Source organism: Strongylocentrotus purpuratus, unplaced genomic scaffold (genome assembly GCF_000002235.5).
Source record: "Strongylocentrotus purpuratus isolate Spur 01 unplaced genomic scaffold, Spur_5.0 spur5_scaffold_17, whole genome shotgun sequence".
In the NCBI taxonomy this organism is placed as follows: Eukaryota; Metazoa; Echinodermata; class Echinoidea; order Camarodonta; family Strongylocentrotidae; genus Strongylocentrotus; species Strongylocentrotus purpuratus.
In genome coordinates this window covers 28,913,304-28,934,799 of record NW_022145602.1, presented here as the reverse complement: position 1 = coordinate 28,934,799, position 21,496 = coordinate 28,913,304, and the positions used below count along the sequence as shown (strand labels likewise).

At 35.8% G+C, this 21,496-nt stretch overlaps 1 protein-coding gene and 1 long non-coding RNA gene across 2 annotated transcripts; both read left to right on the top strand.

Annotated features, from left to right (window-relative positions):
* The first annotated feature begins 818 nt into the window (after positions 1-818).
* On the top strand, positions 819-8,193 carry LOC105440693. Its single transcript, XM_030988057.1, has 5 exons — positions 819-1,013; positions 1,582-1,719; positions 2,305-2,511; positions 3,467-3,525; positions 7,667-8,193. The coding sequence occupies exons 2-5, from the start codon at positions 1,702-1,704 to the stop codon at positions 7,842-7,844; spliced, it is 462 nt and encodes a 153-aa protein (XP_030843917.1). The 5' UTR covers positions 819-1,013; positions 1,582-1,701; the 3' UTR covers positions 7,845-8,193.
* Positions 8,194-12,482: 4,289 nt separating this feature from the next.
* On the top strand, positions 12,483-20,610 carry LOC115924979. Its single transcript, XR_004064523.1, has 5 exons — positions 12,483-12,630; positions 16,454-16,487; positions 17,666-17,720; positions 19,062-19,157; positions 20,375-20,610. It is a non-coding gene; the product is annotated as an uncharacterized LOC115924979 (long non-coding RNA).
* The last annotated feature ends 886 nt before the right edge of the window (positions 20,611-21,496 follow it).

Genomic DNA, 21,496 nt, shown 5'->3' with positions numbered 1-21,496 from the left:
CCCAAAATTTTCCATCAAATAATGCTGACACATGGCTTTTATAAATTGGTATTATAGATGTGACCGGTGCATGGCGCGCTGAGGTTCGTCAGCAGATGATATAGAATTAGCTGCGCTGGTAGTACCGACCGGTATTGTTGCGTGATAATTAAGATGTCGAGCATTACCAAACTTCTGTTGGTTGGAAATTTCATTGTCAAGAACTCGAGAAGTGGACGTGCGTTTATGCAAGGCAAAGTGGGGGTGGAAGGGCATCCCGAGGAATTATTTGACATATTTGTCAACGATCTAATTGGGATGCAAGCTGTGGTACGGAAATTGGAAGCTCTTGAGGTGCTTACATCATTTGGAGCCAAGAATATTGTTATAGACAGAATCGCTAAGAAGGCACTGGTCAACCATAACACCAAGGTTGGTAGATCTAGACAGAGTAGTACCCCTATCTGTATTTAACTATAACCTTAATTTTTAAGGATGTCTTAATGCAAGAAATTACAATAATTTGGTATTGGTAACTAACTTATTGTGCCTAGGCCAGATCTAGAGAATGCAGGCAGCTTTGCTGCCTGCGTTTTAGGCTCATCTATCCAAAATAAGTGAGTCATTTTTTCATGCCATCCTAGGGCAAAAATCTGAAAATATTTTAATTTTTTTTTTAGCTAACTGGCATCTTTGTTCTTTCCTTAACTGTGACGGGCTATTTAATTTTTTTTCCCAAGATCATTTCTGTGCCAAAATCCGTGATTTAGACGGGTCGTTCACTTTTTCCCCGTGTTATAATTATAATAATTCCACTGCCATTTTGAAACTTCGCAAACGGTACCCAGCGACGCTTAATGCCGGCATGGCGCGCGTGCGCGGTATCGTTTGCGATGTTTCAAAACAGTCACAGTGGGAATATAACATGCGAAAAAATGAACGACCCGTCTAAATCACGGAATTTGGCACAAAAATGATCTTGGGGAAAAAAAGTAAATGGCCCGTCACTGTTAAAGAAGGAACAAAGATGCCAGGTAGGTATAATTTAAAAAAATATATTTTCAGATTTTTGCCCTAGGCTATGAGGATGGCATGAAAATATTACTCACTTATTTTGGATGAGCCTAAAAAGTTAGAACCTGCGTTCTTGCTGCCTGCAAAGCTGCCTGCGTTCCTATAGGGCTAATAGAATACCAACTTATAGGTCTAGCAAAACCAAAAGCATGATTGAAACCCAGTTTCATCTAAATCCAAGACCAAGGCAAAAATCAATAATAAAATTTAAAAAAACAAGTAGATCTAGCAAACTTTGATCTAGACCCTAGACCCTTGGGGGGGGGGGGGGGGGGGGGGGTCAGGCCTGAAAAATTATTCTTCTTCTTCCAGTTGACCAGTGTTGTTCGAGATGGATCAGCAATAGGTGTTGCTAAAAACAAATATCGGGTTAAATTGAATGTATAAATAATGAAATGGGCCTAGATCCTTTTGAACACTCAACAAATAAGTGGTTGGAGTCTATAATTTGAGGGTATCTATTTGTGATATGATTGGAAAGCTGATTTTAATTGAAATTTATGAATTTTCTTTTCATTTTTATTTCAGTTCTTCTACAAGATTGCAGGTTTTGATTTTCCGGATGAAATCGTACAGAACTACCTAAGCCCACCTGTTCTTAACATTGCACAAGTAAAAGCGTCGCCGACGAAGAAGCGTGTTAGCGTAATGGCGAATGTGGAAGAGGTAAGTGTTTTTTTTTTTTTTTTTTGCAACATTTTAGTGACCACTTACTCGTACGCACGCATTGACTTCTGTACAAATTAAGTCTGTGGACGGAGGTGGAAAAAAGAGACCGCAGCAATGTACATGTATGCCAAGCTTTGTCAGTTGTATGATAATTATTTGTATTTGTGTATTAATTTTACCCTCGATCTGTACGATGTTCTGGGGGCTTTGCTTCCACACCCTCGCCCATAATGGAAGTTTCCCTGATCTGCAAATGTCGAAACATGTTTTTTCGATTTAAGGTTCCAGGGGCTCTTTTGGTAATTGTTGGACTTAAAGTTTGAGCCCATCACCCAAATAGGGATGGATTTTCTGCAAACTGCTATGGAATCTTGCATTTACGATATTGTTTGCTACGATAATCTCATTTCTTGAACCTGGCAATGCTTTTGCAATGAGATTCATTTGAAATGGAAATATAAAGAGTGGCCCTGTAATTTTTGGGTACGGCCTACATTGTATATTTTAGGTTTATAAGTTTTTATTTATTAGTATATTTGAACTATGGGTGAGTTTTGTAGTTCATATTTTGTATTTGTGTAGGTTGGAGAAGTCCGTAATGTCGCAGGAGGGAAGAGAATACGCACAGTCTCGTTAAATGACGGAGAGGAGTCCATTCGGCTTAGCCTCTGGGAAGAACATACGGACATTCCCATTCACATAAATGATCGACTCAAAATCGAGTGTGTGGAGGTTTCGGAATGGAACAACGTAAAACAATTGGATTCGACGTCAGCCATGCGTGTTGAGGTTTGTATGCATACAATAGTTGAAAAGTTGAAAGTGGGTTTGATCCCCGGCACTTATTTCCTTGGGCAAGGCATTTTACTTACATTAGCTTCACTCCATCCAGGTGTAGATGCATACCTGGGAGGATGATATACACGCCTATAAAATGTTAAATGGCAGCTGGAATTGAATTTAAGGAACGGGGTAATAATATAGCGATTTTAGAGCCTTTATATGGGAAAAGTGCATTATAAATATTAATATAGTAATATTATTAATAGCTTTATCATGGATATATGATATCAAAGGCACTGAATTTTCACAAAAGAATTATGATTAAGTTGGTTTAGTTTTTATTATACTGGTATGTTCCAAGAAACGTTTTGATTAGAAGCCCCCGGTAAATATGATATGTAATGCATGACAGAGTTATGTTTTTGAGCAGTGTCACCACAAAGTTTTGATAAATGTCTGGGAAAAAGAAATTGTGCTTTTAGATTTATGCCAACAATAACAATTGATTCAATAAAATCCATATTTGTTCTTGGATACATGACATACATGGTATAAATGAAGAATTGGAGATTGTTACAATACTAGCTGTTATTGTATAGTGCCATCTGTTGTTGAGTAAAGGTCAAAGAATAAAGCCCCTATTTTGACTTTAAGAATAATCAGACAGGTTGATCAATGGGTATACATGTAGGCAATTGCAAAATGTGCATTCTGCATCTTATTGCAGTCAAAGCATTAGCGGAGATGTTAAGCAGGAAGAGTTGGAAAAGCATACAATAAACACCATTTTGGGGTTGTAAGTTTATATTACATGGCATTATGCTATTTTTTCTGTGAAATGTGGATTGTTATTCTATGAATTATTTTGAAATGAATTGGGTTTTAATTTACTATGTTAATTTCATATTTATTTTGTTGTTGCACATATGTGCTATATATCTTTATGTTTGTTTTATTGCAGCCAGTGGTAATGAATGATGAGGATAAGACTGGCCAAGTTATTGCTCTTACGAGTGACAAGTAAGTTTGTTTGAATTTAAATATATTTTTTGTTTCAACATTTTGTCTACCAGAGGTAAAAAAGGGTAATTTTGTTGGGTTGACGTGTGTTGGTCTGTTTGTGTTTGTCATTCTTGTGGTATTGCAGGAACTATGTATCTTTGGCGTTCATTGAAACTGTTGTATCAGTTGGTTGGGGTCAAATATCAATTTTGAGATTTTGTGGAAAAGGGAAGTGGAAGTCCTCTATACAGTGCGTGTCAATGAAAACTATACATTTTCAAAATGTCTACCAAATAAAAACTAAATGGTTCTTGGGGGAAATGTTTATATACTATGTAGAAAAAGTTCATACATGTATATCCTCAAATATTATCATGACACAAAAAGTCTAAAAATAATGCATGCTTCAGTGAGCAATGTCCATTTTTGTAAAGGACACAAAAAAGAGGCTGTGCAGGAATTAGCTATTCATTTATGACAGGCGTATGGGTTGCCATGGGGATCAAAATTAATAATGTAATAAATCAGCTAACATAGTCATAATTAAACTACAAGTTAAAAATAGACAATCAATATTTAAATGTAAAAATGTAATGGTTAACGGTTTGTTTTCATACATGTATTATTAATGTTTAATTGTTTTGACTTTTAGTTTGCTTTTGTCTTCGTTAGTTGATTTATGCCGTTATTGATTTTGACCCATATGGCGGCACATAAGCATGTTAAATGAATAATGAATTCCTGCGCAGCCTTGTTTTGTGTCCTTTATAAAAGTGGGAATTGCTCATTGAAGTATGTGTTATTTTCGGCTTTTTTTGTGTCATAATGATTATAGTTGATCATAAGGTCATGTGTCACATTGGGGTATAGTAAGAGGGTGGAGGCGTTACATTTTGGAGGAAAAATTATCACATTTTTTCACATAGCATGAAAACAATGTACAGTCATGAGCTGTACAATGTCTCATATTGTAGATAAATTATCAGGTTACATGTCTGTGAAGTTTCAGCTTTGTCGTCCTAGTTTTTATACAAAGATAATTTGAGTGAGTATAGGGTAGAGAGTGGAGGATCCTACATGTATGGTGGAGGATCCTACGTACGGTGGAGGCATATGTGTTAAAGTATAGGGAATTCCAATTTTTGTTATTTTCTTATTCTTTGTTGCGTTATATTTTTGCATCCACTCAGTCATATAGGTTGAGTGATACTCGGTGAGTAAATGGGCAATTCCAAGCTGAAGTGCATGCATGGAGCTGAAACTTTAATGTGGTACTGTGCCTTAATTTGTAAATGCAAATTAGGATCTGAAATTAACACAAAGGCCTCTTTACAACCAATCATTTAAAGGCATTGGCTAACGTCTTTAGGATTTTAAAAAAGCTTGTTTTACTACTTGAAAATGATTTAAACGTACATGAGTTATAGTTTAAAAACACCAATCTGAAAGTGTCATATGAAAATATCTACAGGAATTTTTTTTCAAATAGCGAAAATGTGATACAATATGTTTGGAAACGATATCAATCTTTTTTTAACGGTTGGTTCTTGCAATTTTCTTGTTAAATTTCTTTTAAATCTAATTTTGTTCCTTGAAAATGGTATAAACGTATGAGTTAATTAGGAAGACCAATCGGAATGTCTCAAATCGTAATATCTATGGGAAGTATTTTTAAATATTGAAAATCTGAAGCAATGTTTGAAAATGATATTTAACGATATCTAGTGATCGATTCTTGTAACGGCCGTTGTAATTTTTCTCGCGGCGAGAATAAATACTCAAAATCTGTGTTTTAGACGTATACTTATCTAAAGCGTTTCATTCCAAATTTTTGATGCTTTTGGGGTTTTTGAGTTGACATAAAGCTATCCATACATATTCCTCTTGATTTTGATATTTTTTAAATTATATGCCTACAACGTTAGCCTATGTCTTTAAGTTCAAACATTATGAGATTCAGTTTTCTTACGCTGAATAATTGATCAAACCCAAATTTGCACATATGGGACTATGGTGCTTTAAATATCTAGTTGCTTTTCTCTGATTTTTTTGGCTTAAAGTAATTATCATGGACTATACTCTAACAAACTTTTGTCTTTACAAGCATTTCTTCTCACAAAATACCCCAAAATACACAGGGAAACCAGATACCACTCCGTATCACAAAATAATCAACCAATTTTCTTATGAAAGACACCAAGAACACCATATCCAATCAATAACTCAAACTTGTGATATCTATTTAAAGTTCACCCAGTTTAAGCAAAATGTTTTCTGCTCAAATATGCATGTCCATTTTGCGTCACTCCGTAACCATGCAAGCTTATGAATATTTATATCTCATTAATTAAGTGGATCACTACAACAAATATTATTATTTTGAAAAGTGCATGGGTACCAACAACTATTGTCGTGTACCATTTCTTTGTACTGGTAAATAAAGATTAAAGTATGGATGATAAATTTGTTTGGATGCTGAAATTTGTTTCTGAATAACGCCGTACCCTTGGAACTGCCCAAATACAACTTGTATCAATGGAAAGCTAAGTAGGAAAATAATATAAATATACAAAACTAAATCTTAATTTTCATATTGGTATACATGATTGTACCTCAACTAGGCTATTCTCTCCCCCCGGTCCCGGCCAGTACTTGAAAATGACTTTTAATTGTATAGTGCAGGGGAGTGACGTCAAATGATGTGCATGGAATATGCTATAGCTGTCCGGTAGACAGGCACGATTATGGGTTTGCCCTTCAGGGAAAAAAAACCAAACCATTCCATAACTGTGGACCTGTGTGTGTTGAGGGTCTATTATGAAATGAAAGGGCAAACACAATCATTCCTGGCTGCTAGACGTCTATATGCACATTCTTTGATGTTACTCACCAATGTAGCAATAATTCAGGCCACTTTGTAATTGAAGTATAAAGTACCAATTTTGAAGCTGCCAATTTTTGAGTGTTTTGGAAGGAATCACTTTCTAGCTACAGTGTAGATGGCCAATGAAAAACGCTTAAATTTGGTTTTGTTGTCTTGTAGCTTATTAGCTTATTTTTGATGTGTAATTTAGTTATTTCATTTTCTGGTCCAGTCAGGGTCTAACTTTATTTTTGCATCCTTTATCAGTGGGTAATACAACATGTTTGTTGATGAGGGTAAAGGTCATTGAGGGGTCAAAAGGTCATATTGCATGTTTTTATTGATCGTAAAATCAGGCAAGTCTGTATCAGCTGGTACATGTACAAGTACATGTATGTAACTTACCAGCTATACTAATGAATTTATTTAAAGTGTTCTCCTTTTGTGAGTTATGGTTTGTAGATCTATACAAGAACATATATTCAGTGGAAATAATTTTGATAAAGACATGAAGAACAGAGAATCTACTGCACAGCTTGTAGTGTGAAAAAAATTATATTCATTTGATTTAGACATAATATAATATTTAACTATAGTTTAGTAAAATAGTCCAGTGGCAAAGATTACTTTTCAAATGCCTTCCTACATACTCATATTATGACAGATAAAAAAAATGAAATATCTATTGGAAACATGTAGGCCTAGTCTCAATATATGCATTTATTTGTGGGTTGGATGTGATTCTTAGCAGAATATTGTAAAAAAAAGAAATTCAAAAAAATATTTCAAATCCACCTACAGACTGATTTTTTTTTCACAATTCATTGTCATGACCACAACACTATGCCATCAGTTTTTGACCAATTAAAGCAATTTAAAGCAATTTCATATCAATATCATTTTGGCAATTCCAAAGCATCAAAAACCACAACAATTATTAGGTGAACTAGCTGTTACCATCTTTCAGATGCATCTATAGACAGATTTTTTTCTCCACAATTCATTGTCGTGACCACAACCCTATATGCCTTCATTTTTTGACCAATTAAAGCAATAATTTCATTGTAAGAAATATTCAGAACTGTCAGTATTATTAATTTGATTTTTCTCTTGGTGTATAGAATCATCTTTTTTAAAATCATGAAGTGATATAGGTTTGGAGAAGAAAGCCTTTTGTGCCATTTATACACAGGAGTAGGATCAAAGCGTGTTTGGAAGAACACTTGTCATAATATTGTTTGGTTTGGGGATTATTTGAATATTCATCTAATATTGTGTTTGTCTGTTTCCTTACAGCCTGGAATTACCATATGAATTGATTTTCGAATGTGATGGAACAGAATACGAGGTCACCGTCAATGGTCAATCCAATATTGAAGTAAACCTGCACGATCTGCCCACAAGGGGGATCTTGAGCATCCGGCAGGAGGGGATGGTCATGGTGTGCGTCAGGTTGAGACAGGATGATGTTTAAGTTTATGTAAGACTTTACCTTAGGATGTATAGGTTTTAGCAGAGCCATCAATAAACAAAGTTCGGCCAACCCGGCTCGTTTAGGTTATAACATGGCGCATATTGCTTTGTTAGGCAAGCACAATACAAAAGAAAATGCGCCATGTTGTTACCCAAATGTAACCGAGTTGGCCAAACTCTGTTTACTAATGGCTCTGGGTTTTAGTTGAAGGTATCAAGTACATGTTCATGTTAATATTATTTTGATTTGGATATAATTGGTGATGTACATTGCCTGTATTTTCCTTTAGTTTTATTATTATTTTTGCTTTTGGTAACTTTCAAGAAACTTCTTTCATACATCTAAGATAATAAAATAAAAGGTATACACTCAATAGAGCTTTCATTTTTGTGATCTTGCTTGAAAAAATATGGGTTATCAAAAATAATGCAAATTACAGGCAGTGCCACTAATTATTTTAGATATGTAACATTTGACTTACATTGAATCAATGTAAGTATTATCAATTATGTTGTGCAGAAAGTATGATTATTTAATTGTTTTCCAGATGAGCATGATGCTAATGAAACTATTTTTGATACTGTTATATTGGTAAACAAACCCAAATACCTAGACATGCATACTTTAGTTAGAAATATAGTATTATTATGTTTTTCCTATGTAAACATGTATTAAATTTTCACTAAACAGAAAAACCTCCAAAAAATTATGTTACCAAATATATGCAAAACTCCATTTTTATTAAAAAAATGAAGTTTATTTTTGTTATTGTGGTAAAAATGTTTGTTTTATATTTTCTATGATATGTAAACTTTTGACCCCAATCGTACATTTAAATGTGATTTTGTTGTTTTGGATATGGTTATACATAGTTGTTGGTTTTAACTGTTGGAATACAGAGGTTAAAGGTCAAGGGCCACAGATGTCACCCTTTTTTGAAATAATTTGTTTGAAGGGGGAGGCATATTAGACGTAGGTGTATAAATTGTCTTGTTTATATTTTTGTTAGCAATTTATACTATATACATGTAATTTTAAAGGTGAATTTTAAGTGTTAGTTTTGGAGCCTGACAACCTTTTTTTTTGGGGGGGGGGGGGGAGTATTGAGAATATTCTCCATAATGTTGGTTATAATTGTTCTATTTTATCAACTTCCGTCACATTGTTTGCGTTTTGTTTGAAACTGTTGGGTTTGAAAGTTCGATCCTGTAAGATATGTTACAATTTTCTTGTGCATTATAGATATTTCTGTTCATGGTCAAGTATTAAGTTGCATTTGAATCATTGCTTTCTTAAAATGTGTTAATTGTATGACAGAGAGTAAGTAAAAAAATATGATTACAGAGATTTTACGTTCCGTATGAAAGTTATATCGATCCGGTAATATTCCTGTGCCGTATGGATATTAATAGGTCAAGTGTAAAGATGTATATGAATGATTGCTTTCCTAAAATGTGTTAATTGTAGGTCAGAAAGTAAGATAATAAAAATAAAAGGTATACACTCAATAGAGCTTTCATTTTTGTGATCTTGCTTGAAAAAATATGGATAATCAAAAATAATGCAAATTACAGGCAGTGCCACTAATTATTTTAGATATGTAACATTTGACCTAGATTGAATCAATGTAAGTATTATCAATTATGTTGTGCAGAAAGTATGATTATTTAATTGTTTTCCAGATGAGCATGATGCTAATGAAACTATTTTTGATACTGTTATATTGGTAAACAAACCCAAATACCTAGACATGCATACTTTAGTTAGAAATATAGTATTATTATGTTTTTCCTATGTAAACATGTATTAAATTTTCACTAAACAGAAAAACCTCCAAAAAATTATGTTACCAAATATATGCAAAACTCCATTTTTATTAAAAAAATGAAGTTTATTTTTGTTATTGTGGTAAAAATGTTTGTTTTATATTTTCTATGATATGTAAACTTTTGACCCCTATCGTACATTTAAATGTGATTTTGTTGTTTTGGATATGGTTATACATAGTTGTTGGTTTTAACTGTTGGAATACAGAGGTTAAAGGTCAAGGGCCACAGATGTCACCCTTTTTTGAAATAATTTGTTTTAAGGGGGAGGCATATTAGACGTAGTTGTATAAATTGTCTTGTTTATATTTTTGTTAGCAATTTATACTATATACATGTAATTTTAAAGGTGAATTTTAAGTGTTAGTTTTGGAGCCTGACAACCTTTTTTTTTGGGGGGGGGGAGTATTGAGAATATTCTCCATAATGTTGGTTATAATTGTTCTATTTTATCAACTTCCGTCACATTGTTTGCGTTTTGTTTGAAACTGTTGGGTTTGAAAGTTCGATCCTGTAAGATATGTTACAATTTTCTTGTGCATTATAGATATTTCTGTTCATGGTCAAGTATTAAGTTGCATTTGAATGATTGCTTTCTTAAAATGTGTTAATTGTATGACAGAGAGTAAGTAAAAAAAAATATGATTACAGAGATTATACGTTCCGTATGAAAGTTATATCGATCCGGTAATATTCCTGTGCCGTATGGATATTAATAGGTCAAGTGTAAAGATGTATATGAATGATTGCTTTCCTAAAATGTGTTAATTGTACGTCAGAAAGTAAGGAAATATTTGAAAAAATGTTATTTACTAAGTTTAGATTGTTGCAAGAAATTAACATTTGAAATGTTTCACAATAGGAGCAAAGTATACACATCTGGGGTAGATTTAATTTGTAATGTTTTATTTGTTGTGAAGATTTTAGTAGTTATTAGCACAGTTTAAAACAAAATATGTTATAGTGCATCCCATAAAAAAGTACCCTGTACTCTTATTTCCTCATAAGGTATAACTTACCATGAAAGTAATTAAGTTCTGTATTATTGAAGAGAATATAAGTTAATCTTTAACATGAAATAAAACAAGGTCATACAATTTATACATATATATATGATGCTTTTAAATTTGGGTATACTATTTTTTTCTGTGATGCATGTGTAGTGTTTAACATATACAATTGGATCAACAATACAATGATACAGATGAAAAGTTGCATAAAGTTGCTTCTATTAGTGTTTATATTTGTATTAAAGTATTTTTTAATATAGTTTCATGAATAACTGTTTAAATTTATTTATGTGATTGAAATACTAATCAGGGGATGGTGTTGTCCATGAATGAATTGTAGAGATGAATTCTATGTGCCATGTACAGTGTATGTGCATTGTTATACAATGATTCTTATTTCTTTGAGGAGTGAGTGAATAGGTTTCAAGTTGTAATAGTGTTATCATATTAGATTACAGTATTCCTGTTATATCGAGTTTAGATACAATGCATGTTATGCACTTTTCCAAATGTCGTTATAACAGGAGTGGACTGTATTGGATTGTGCTTCAAGTGGTCTTAGAAAAGTGTTAGATATGGACTGAGGTGGCCTGTGGAGGTGGCACAATGTATAGATGATGCCATTTGAAAACTGGATTGAGTTTGCATAAAGATTTTAAACCGGTCTCGGTTGGTCCTGGAATTGATGTGTGAAGCACCAAAGTGGACTCGGGTTGGCTTATAATGGAACTGACATAATTATCTGAAAGATTTTATTTTTTGTTTTTTTAATTTATAAGCCAACTCGAGTCCATTTTTGTGTTTATGACAATTATGTTGTTGATGAAGATATTGATGATATGATGTTGATAATGATGATGGTGCATGATGATGATTATGATGATAATGATGTATATGGAGATGAAGATGATTATGGTCATCATAAGGGTGATCCTTGGTAGGATTGTTGTGATGATCATTGTGATTGTGACAAGATAATGCAGTGGCGGATCTAGGATTTAAAAGGGGGATCCGAAAATGGGGGGGGGGGGGGTGCACCCAAATTTTTATGATTTTAACATGCAGTCAATGAGTGGTTTTCACAAAAATAGGGGGCGTCGATTGTGTCCACCCCCATCCCCCCGGATCCACCACTGATGATGGATCTCTTACATTTAAGACTTGGCAGTTAAGTTGAAAACCAAAATTCATTTGGGACATGGCTTTACTGGACAAAGACCAAAGTGTTGCCTATTATGATTATTTAAACTGAAAATGAGATTTTCATATCAATATTCAAGTGAAATAAATATGGGCATTTATGATTTGATTTGAAAGAAAGAATAAGAATGTTAGCCTACAGAATTTTTAAAAAATGATCAAGCACAAGGAAAACCCAGAGCTTTATAAATGTATTATGTATAATTATTTGTTTAGATGCCTCAGTTTTAATTGCAAGAGTAGTCTACGATATCTTTTTACAATAAAAATATCAATCAATTTGTAGATAACATAGACTTGGTGAATTACCTGATGAATTTAATTTTGCAAGATTTCTTTCTTTTCAATTTTTATTTTTGTTTTAGAGAATACCGTAATGCCTTTTTTTTAATACATTTATTTATGTATTGTGTGTATGTGATATAACAAATAATCTGCACGTACTGTTAAAAAACACTAACAAAGCCCATGAATGTTTTGCTTACAATATTATTTTTCGATACTATCTTAAAAGATAGATAAATATAAAACGAAATAAATATATTTTTAAAAAATACAAAAATGAGAGATATAACGCGTGCCGTAAAGTATTTTGGTGACAATAGTCAAATTACTGACTAATCGCCATTAAACCAAAACACAACAACAACATTTGTCGTCGCGAGAGCATCGTCACTTTGTGGTTTGTCTCTTGGACAAAATCTTGCCTTGTGAAGCCGAATCTTGACCTTAGTTGTACACGTCGTTTAGGTAAGTTGATTATTCGAGATTTCCTTCTCATTATGCTGCATGGAAAGTCATGTTTGCAGCCACACGTTAGTCAAAACACACCCCTGTACCGCTTACCGTACAGAGCAGACTCAGAGGTTTATAATTGTTGCTGCGGCGTTGTGTATAGGGAGGCCGGCGCTAGTGTAGTTCCGTGTCCATTTTTTTTAGCAGTTTCATATCCATTCTTAGCAAAGGAAATTTAGCCCAATTTTTTACTAATTTTAATTCATAGCCATAGGTCTAAAAGTTTGATCTAGACCTAGACATAGACTAGTTTGGATCACATCCGACATCAGGAAACCTCCGTTTAAACTTTAAGGCTTCGAATCGATGTCGATGTTGTCGCTCAGTACCGTCTCTAGATCTACGCTAGATCTATAGCTTTGCAACTCAAACTGAAGCTATCAGTCCAAAATTATGCAAACTTCTCGTATGGTTTATGGTATCGTGCATGCGAGAAATGTGCATAATTTTGGACTGATAGCTTCAGTTTGAGGTGCAGAGCTATAGCGTAGAGATGGTACTGAGCAACGACGTCGACATCGAAGCCCTAAACTAAACGGAGGTTTCCCGATGTCGGATGTGATCCAAATTCAGGTGGAAAATGCAATAGGCCCTAGACCTCTATATCATGATTATGATTCAAATTAGTAACAAATTGGGCTAAAATTCCTTTGCTAAGCCTAAGAATGGATTATTAAACTGCTAAAAAAATGGATACGGAACTACTCTAGCGCCGGGAGGCCAATGCCCAAATCTAACTTTTTAATTACTACTTTGTTTATAATAAAACTAAGATTAAAAGAAAGCATTTACTTTCACTAAGACAACTCACCCATCTGCCGACTCCAGAATGTCCATAAAATAGGAGATATCCAGCTCATAATTATACATTTCCTTCTACGCGCGCGCCTGGCCGTCCGTAAGACGAGCCTTGAAACAATCAATTTCAATTACGTTGAGAATTAGACAGGCCCGAGGGAATGGGCGTGTCATCATGGTCATTGCCCGGACAACAAGTTCAAAACTTCGCGCGAAAGTACATTCATTCAGGTACGGTAATTGCATGCAAACCGCAATCGAGCCATGCTAGCCATGGCATGGAGGGTCAAAACATGATAGAGAGAAAGCTCGAAAGCCACTCATTGTAAATTAAGAAAGTAATTGAAATAAATAAATAGATCTAGGCCTAGAGGTCTACCTTAGTTTTGCGATGTATTCCAATTACTATTTCCTCATGAGTAAAGATCTGACACTGCATTATCATCGATCGATAAATCCAACTTGCACTTGTAGCGATCACAATACGGAATCAAACATGACTGCACGCATTGATAGACGTGTACTACTTACGGAGATATTTCTCTCCCTCTCTCTCTCTCTCACTAACCATATGATGATATCATACACTAAAACACACACGTTCAAATCATGGCATTCATTACACTTCTCAATTGGAGTATAGACTGCTCACATAGACTTTTTTTTTTTACTGAAATGTCTTTTGTTACACTTCTCATACATTACTGCACGACACTGGTGTCTAGTGCTGAGAATAAGGTACTATGTGTGAGACTACGTCAAATTTGTTTTGCGCGCGATGAGACCGGAGCTCATACATATTCATATAATGATGTCGCAAGACTTCTATTTGGGGCTGGAACAATGAGGTCTCTGTTCACAGTTTTTCTTCTCAATTTGAGATGGCTCTAGCTATGGGGCTCAAACCGACGCAAGATTGACAAAAACATCGTACTCTATCTACCTTCGAATGTGCAGTTTGTAAAAATCTGCAATTAAAAAGATATAATCTTTTTTCTTTATATTTTCTAGTTGTTAAAAGTGACATTTGTGCACATCTGATATGTTAATCTCTATCAAAAGTTCTTTGATATTAAATTGATTCCATATTTTTAGGCTTTACCTTCAGTCATTGAGAAGGATTTTAGTGAGCTAACCTCATCGCCCTCTAGGACCCTTCTAGTTTCTCTTGTGCGTCCGTTATTTCGTCTGCTAGCCCAATTAATGGATTAAAATATGTCAAAATCTGGAAGATCGTCAATAAATGGTGAAAGATCGTTACAGATCCGAGATTATAGGTATGTTGTGGAGTGTGTAATTGTGTATTTGTTATACATTTTATTCCATAGATATTTTTTTTCTTTTTTTTCCCCTTTTTTTTCTTCTGGTAATTTTCTGACTTGGACGACGAGCGCACAAATCGTAGGCGTAGAAGCCTTACGCCCGGGCATTGGCCTCCCTACTAAGACCTTGCAGGCTTACCAAAAAGTCAATGGGATTCATTGCCTTGATTAAAAATAAAATCCATACAGTGGGTCTAGAGACGAGTCCACATCAGACAGCTGAAATTCCTGGCTTCATTATAAAATCCAAAAGTCAAAACAGGCCTAAATCCAAGGCAAAAGTAAAATAAAAGGGGGGGGGGGAAATTGCGCCCTAATTTTTTTTTTTTTTATATATTTTTTAAAATTCTGTGTGTGTGCCATTACTAATGGCAAAATGCCCATTCTGACCTCTAAAGTATCCTACAAGCATCTCACATCGGCCATTTGGGGATGTTCATTGGTTCATTGAACACACCAGTCGTGACAAAATCATGCATATTCAGCCAATGATCCATAACAAATTTTCTTCCTGTTTGTAGGAACTGTAAGAGGCATTGATCCATCATGTCACAGTCCGTGTTTATTTTTAAGAATATAACTTTTGTCAGTAAAATACAACTTTTGGGATTAAAGAATACAGTTTTTGAACTCTTGAGGTTGGCAGGTCTGAGTACGTACAGTACATATGTACTACGTACACAGTACATGCAGTCTAGTCATTACGTCACGATCACATCACCATGGTACCAGCACGCACACAGCTAGCTGTGCGCGTTAATTTATTTATCCGGTGCGCGCATGCATGCGCATTGGGTCTATCGTCAGAATTAACGCCTATTGGCCATGCGCAGAAGTCATGACTAAAAGTTAAACACGACTTGCGCAGAACTTAAACAGTTTAGTTAAACACGACTTAGACAGGACTTAAACAGTTGTTTAGTTAGACAAGACTTAGACACTACTTCAGAATACAAAATTTAGTTAAACAGGACTTAGACATGACCTCGCGTTAAAGTCGTGTCTAACTAAACAGTCGTTTAACTTAAGACATGACTAAGGGCGCGTTTATCTAGGCTTGCCATTAGATATGTACATATCGTACCCCACTATCGAAACCCACTATCGAACCCCACTATACGATCGTGATTTGCGGGATGTCGCGTTTATCTACACTTCACGATTCACAATAAAGGCCTTGTCTCTTCGCAGCTGCTCAGCTCCGTTTGACCCGGAAGCAGACAGTTTCTCGGAGGTCAACTTCACACGTATGCTTGTACACAACACCTGTGTGGTCCTATTTGTATGTGAGGTACAAAACAGCTTTGCGTTTATCGATCTCTCAGAAACGTGATTCTGGCTGTATGTCACATACAAAACGCACCTTTTTGCGTCTTTTGATATGCCCATATCTAAAGACGTTTGAAAAAGGCTTTGCGTTTATCTACTTCTAAATTTGCCTGAAAGACGTTTGAGAAACCTGATTCTAGCCAAAAATTTGCTAGATAAACGCAACCTATGTTAGACACAACTTCAGAATACGGGCCGTTGTATTTATGTAATTCAGCATTATGAATGAGGCCTCATTATTTCCATTTGTATTTATTTTTGTGATATGTTCATTTCTGGAATTTTATGCAATGTAATTGTTTTTTTGTTTTTTTCTATTTGTATTTCAGTTTTGACTGTTCTTTAGAGACTTGGTTAGTACCGGTAAGTTGATATTAGTTGTTAATAGAGAGTAAGTTGATCTGCTTAAGAAGGCTGAAGTCAAGTAGTTTTTAAATTAAAGCTACGATGGAATGAAACAGATCTGCATAATTGGGAACATAATTGAACGCGGAATAGGAAAGCTATGGCTTAATGAAATTTTCTATATAACATTTTTGACACTTTCGTAAGTATGTAACATCATTTTGTGGACAATTCTCAATACTCTTTCATTGGTGTTGCCAAAATTTGAAGAGAATCCATGAATTATGTAAGGAGTTGATAAAGAAGAACAAGTTTGTTTGTTTTTAAACACCTAGTGCAAATGATAGATGTATTTTGATTTTAGTCCAATGCAATACATATAGTACAGCTGACCTTGCCTTAGTCGAACTTGGATAAGTCAAAAATTGCTATGGTTGAAAGTCTACACGTAGCCCAACCTGTTTTGTCCTATTATTTTATGATCGTCCTAAATCAAAATTTGTCTAAGTTAAAGCTATTTTATGGGTCCCAAAAGATTTGAGTTAGGCCATTAATTTTTTTTTACATGTTTAGCGTCCCCGCCCGCTTCATTTTTGGGGGGGGGGGCCTCCTTTCTTTTCTTTTTTTTCTTCTTTTTTTAATACAATTTTGATGATGGCTAGGTGGCTTCCAAAAGAATGAATGGAATCTTGATACATATTTGTACTGCCCTCATGCTATCTGAAAGAAACCTATCAGGATGGATAATTAATGTAGGTGACCTTTGGGGAAAAATCAATTGTAGCATGTTAATTTAGCATCAAAAGTACATACGGTAGGTAGTGTTTTGTCAAGTCCAGGGCCCTGTGGTATAAAACTATTGTATCTTTACAATTAATGGTATCTCTGCAAACACTGCTTAGCTAATAAAAATCAAGAAATCAATGGTATTTACCATAGTTTGTAGAGATATCATTAATTGTAAAGATACGATAGTTTTATGCAATGGGGCCTTGATGGTTGATATGTATGACATACTGAATTGTTATAATGAGGTTGGACTGTATTATGAAATGTTTGAGTGACATCAAAGTATGCAAATTAGTTGTTACCAAAGTTGAATTTGTGATGCAATCTAACTTGGTTTATTTAATTGTTTGTTTTTTATATTTTTGTCATGTTTTACTTGTACTTTTTATTTTTTGTTTTGATGACAGGTGCTTTGGACTTTGACAGGGGCTTTGGACTTTGACGGAAGAAAGTTTTTGGAGTGTAGGTATACCGAGTGTCTAAAAAAATCAAAGTTGAAACTTTTAAATATTCTGCCAAATAAATAAAAAATGTGAAACATTCTCGGGAAATTGTCATATGTATGGATGGGTGAAGCTCTTGTCTATCATATGATGCCAACACATGTGATAATAATTCATACTTGGATGAGCACTGGCCACTTTTGTACAGGGTATGAAAATTAGATTGTGCAAGATTTGGCTGTTCAATTTGGCTGAGCGAGAAGTCCCCAAGCATAACAATTGTTAATGATCTGATGAATTTATGATTAATTACGATGGATATGGGTTTGTGCTGTGTGTGATGTGTCCCACCTCTTGCCCCACCCCACCCAACTTCATTTAAAGGAGAATGAAACCCTGATTGTTATGCCTCCGTTACGAAGTAGCCGGAGGCATTATGTTTTCGGTTGTCCGTCCGTCTGTATGTACGTACGTACGTCCCGTTTTCGTGATCGCGTTATCTGAAGAACCGATTGATGGATTTGTGCCAAACTTTGGTCATGTATGTATCTTGCAGAGCCGATGAACTGATTAGATTTTGGGATTACGAGGTCAAAGGTCACAGGGCTCATTATGTATGCAAAAACAGCTCGTGATCGCGTTATCTGAAGAACCGATTGATGGATTGCTGCCAAACTTAGGTCATGTATGTTACTTGCAGAGTCGATGAATTGATTAAATTTTGGGGTCACGAGGTCAAAGGTCAAAGGCCACAGCGCACATTATGTATGCAAAAACAGCTTGTGATCGCGTTATCTCAAGAACCAACCGATGGATTCCTGACAAAATTAGGTCATGTATGTTACTTGCAGAGCCAATGAACTGAGTAAATTCTTGGTTCATAAGGTCAAAGGTCATGGGCTCATTATGTATGCAAAATAGCTTGTAATCACGATATTCTGAGAACCTGTTAATGGATTACAATTGAATTTGAATTCGAAAAATTTCTTCTGTCTTGGTTTGTAAAATTGCTTTATGACGGAGGCATCATTTTCGACTGCACGCAGTCGAATTCCATCTAGTTAAAATATAGATTCGGCCTGGATAGATATCACATAGTCCCATATACATCTTTCTGTGTACAGTGCTTTTAATTTACCAAAACTGGGCAAAATTTGTATCATTTTGATGATTCCAGAACCTTGCAGTACACCAATACTTATAGATGATCAAACTTTTCTGATCGATTCCACAACGTTTCTTTTCACAATGCAATTGAATTGCATGACCAGAACTGGTCTATACCTTTAATAATATAATTTTAATTATTATACAAATACGATACAGTGGATTCTAACTAGACATACAATGTTTGTTACAGGTGGATTTGGTGGATGAGGAGGAGGACGCTGTTTCGGTGGACGAGGCGGCGGTGGACGCGGAAGGGGAGAATTCGGCGGAGGAAGGGGACGAGGAGGTATGTCTTGTTTATTTTCACCATCTTTGGAACGGTAGTTACTAAGGACTTTGATGGATGAAAATTATCATCACAATATGATTGATTTCAATCCAAACAGATAAGATCATTCTCGATTTTCATGCCTCCACTACAAAGTAGCCAGAGGCATTACTCTCAAACTGAAATAGCTTGTAATCAAAATATTCTGAGAACCTGATAATGGATTACAATCAAACTTGATAATGGATTACAATCAAACTTGAATATTAAAAATTGCTTCCGATTTGGTTTGTAAAATCGCTCTATAGCGGAGGCATCATTTTCGACTGCACGCAGTCTAAGTTCCATCTAGTTAGTCTTATTGTGTTAATCAAAAGTTAAATAATTATTATTCTGTGTGTGTCGCGTAGTCCCACATACATCTTTCTGTGTACAGTGCTTGTAACTTTACCAAGACTGGGTCAAATCTCATCATTTTGATGATCCAGATCACACCAATACTTATATGCTAGCTGAGCAACCTTTTCTGATCGATTCCACAACGTTTTTTTCACAATGCAATCGCATGACCAAAACTGGTCTTTGCCTTCAAAGGTACTATGTCCATTTGCAGGCCAACAAAATGAAAAGGTTAAATTTCAACAGCATTTGAAAGATAATACTAATTTAGAACTTCCCTAAAAAAAGGGGGGCTTGAAAATGTCTTTAAGTTGGAAAATAACGACTATTAGTTGTCAAATCGACTTAAGAGCTATAGAGCCAGTAAGTAATGGTCTGATTTTCAGACCATTGTACCGAATGGTCGTACATTTTATGCTGCGCAAAGATTCAATCAGTTTAATTTTGGCATTACAAGCAGAAGTGGGATATTGATGTTGACAAATGCTCATATACCCTTTACAGCTCATTTATGTACATGTATGTTATTTCCAAAGAAGAAAAAAGCTAGTGAGTCACTCAATAGTGTCTGACAGTGAAGCTAATGTAGCAAGTAAACGGGTTTCTTTGCATAATTTGAATATTAGGACACTGCTAACATTTAAACTTCACAGATAGGACATACATGACATATTCATAATTCCTATAAAGTTCTACAGAATTTGATTGTGGCTGCAAAAGGGACATAGTATCTTTAAGCATTGAATGAGGGCTCACTATTTGTATTTATTTTTGTAATATAATCATATTGGTATTTTATGAAATGCAATTGTTTTTTTTCTTTTCTTTTCTTTCAGGTTATTGACTGTTTTCAAGATTGCTGAGAGTTGCAGAGAGTAAGTTGATCTGCTTAAGAAGGCTAAAGTCAAGTAGTTTTTAAAATAAAGCTACAATGGAATGAAACAGATCTCCATAATTGGGAACATAATTGAACGCGGAATAGGAAAGCTATGGCTTAATGAAATTTTCTATGACACTTCCGTAGGTATGTAACATAATTTTGTGGACAATTCTCAATACTCTTCCATTGGGTGTTGCCAAATTTGAAGAGAATCCTTGAATTATGTAAGGAGTTGATAAAGAAGAACAAGTTTGTTTGTTTTTAAACACCTAGTGCAAATGATAGATTGTTGGAGAAGTCGAGCAGGCTGTAGAGCCCCAGCGATGCCTGGGCGGTGACCTGTCGATTTCCCGTCGGTGGCCGGTCGATTTTAGGTAAAAAACTGGGCGAATTCGCGGAGCTTTTTCGCGCGGTGTCCCGGCAGTGACCGACCGATGACCCTCCGATTGCCGGGCGGTCTCCCACCAGCCACCGGCTGATTTTAAAGAAATTGCCTGGCGGCCGGCCAGTGATCGGCGGGGCTCCAAAATACGCTCGGTGCCTGGCCGTTCGCCGCCCGGGCACCGAAATAATCGAGCGTTCGCCGCCGAGCAATTTAGGTCAAAAATCGAAGGCGCTAGGGTCAAAGGCTGCCGACCTATTTTGGACTCGCCGCCAGGTGACCGACTGATCTCCCAGCGGCGACCGGGCGGCGACTGCTCGACAGCCTTTGACCTAGGGGCTTCGATTTTTGACCTAAATCGCTCGACGGTGAACGCTCGATTAGGCCGGCGTCCGGGCGGCGACCGGTCGCCGAGCGATTTTAGGTAAAAACTGGGCGAAATCGCGGAGCTTTTTCGCGCGATGTCCCGGCAGTGACCGACCGGTGACCTCCGATTGCCGGGCGGTCTCCCACCAGCCACCGGCTGATTTTAAAGAAATTGCCCGGCGGCCGGCCAGTGATCGGCGGAGCTCCAAAATACGCTGGGTGCCTGGCCGTTCGCCGCCCGGGCACCGAACTAATCGAGCGTTCGCCCCCGCCGAGCAATTTAGGTCAAAAATCGAAGGCGCTAGGTCAAAGGCTGCCGACCTATTTTGG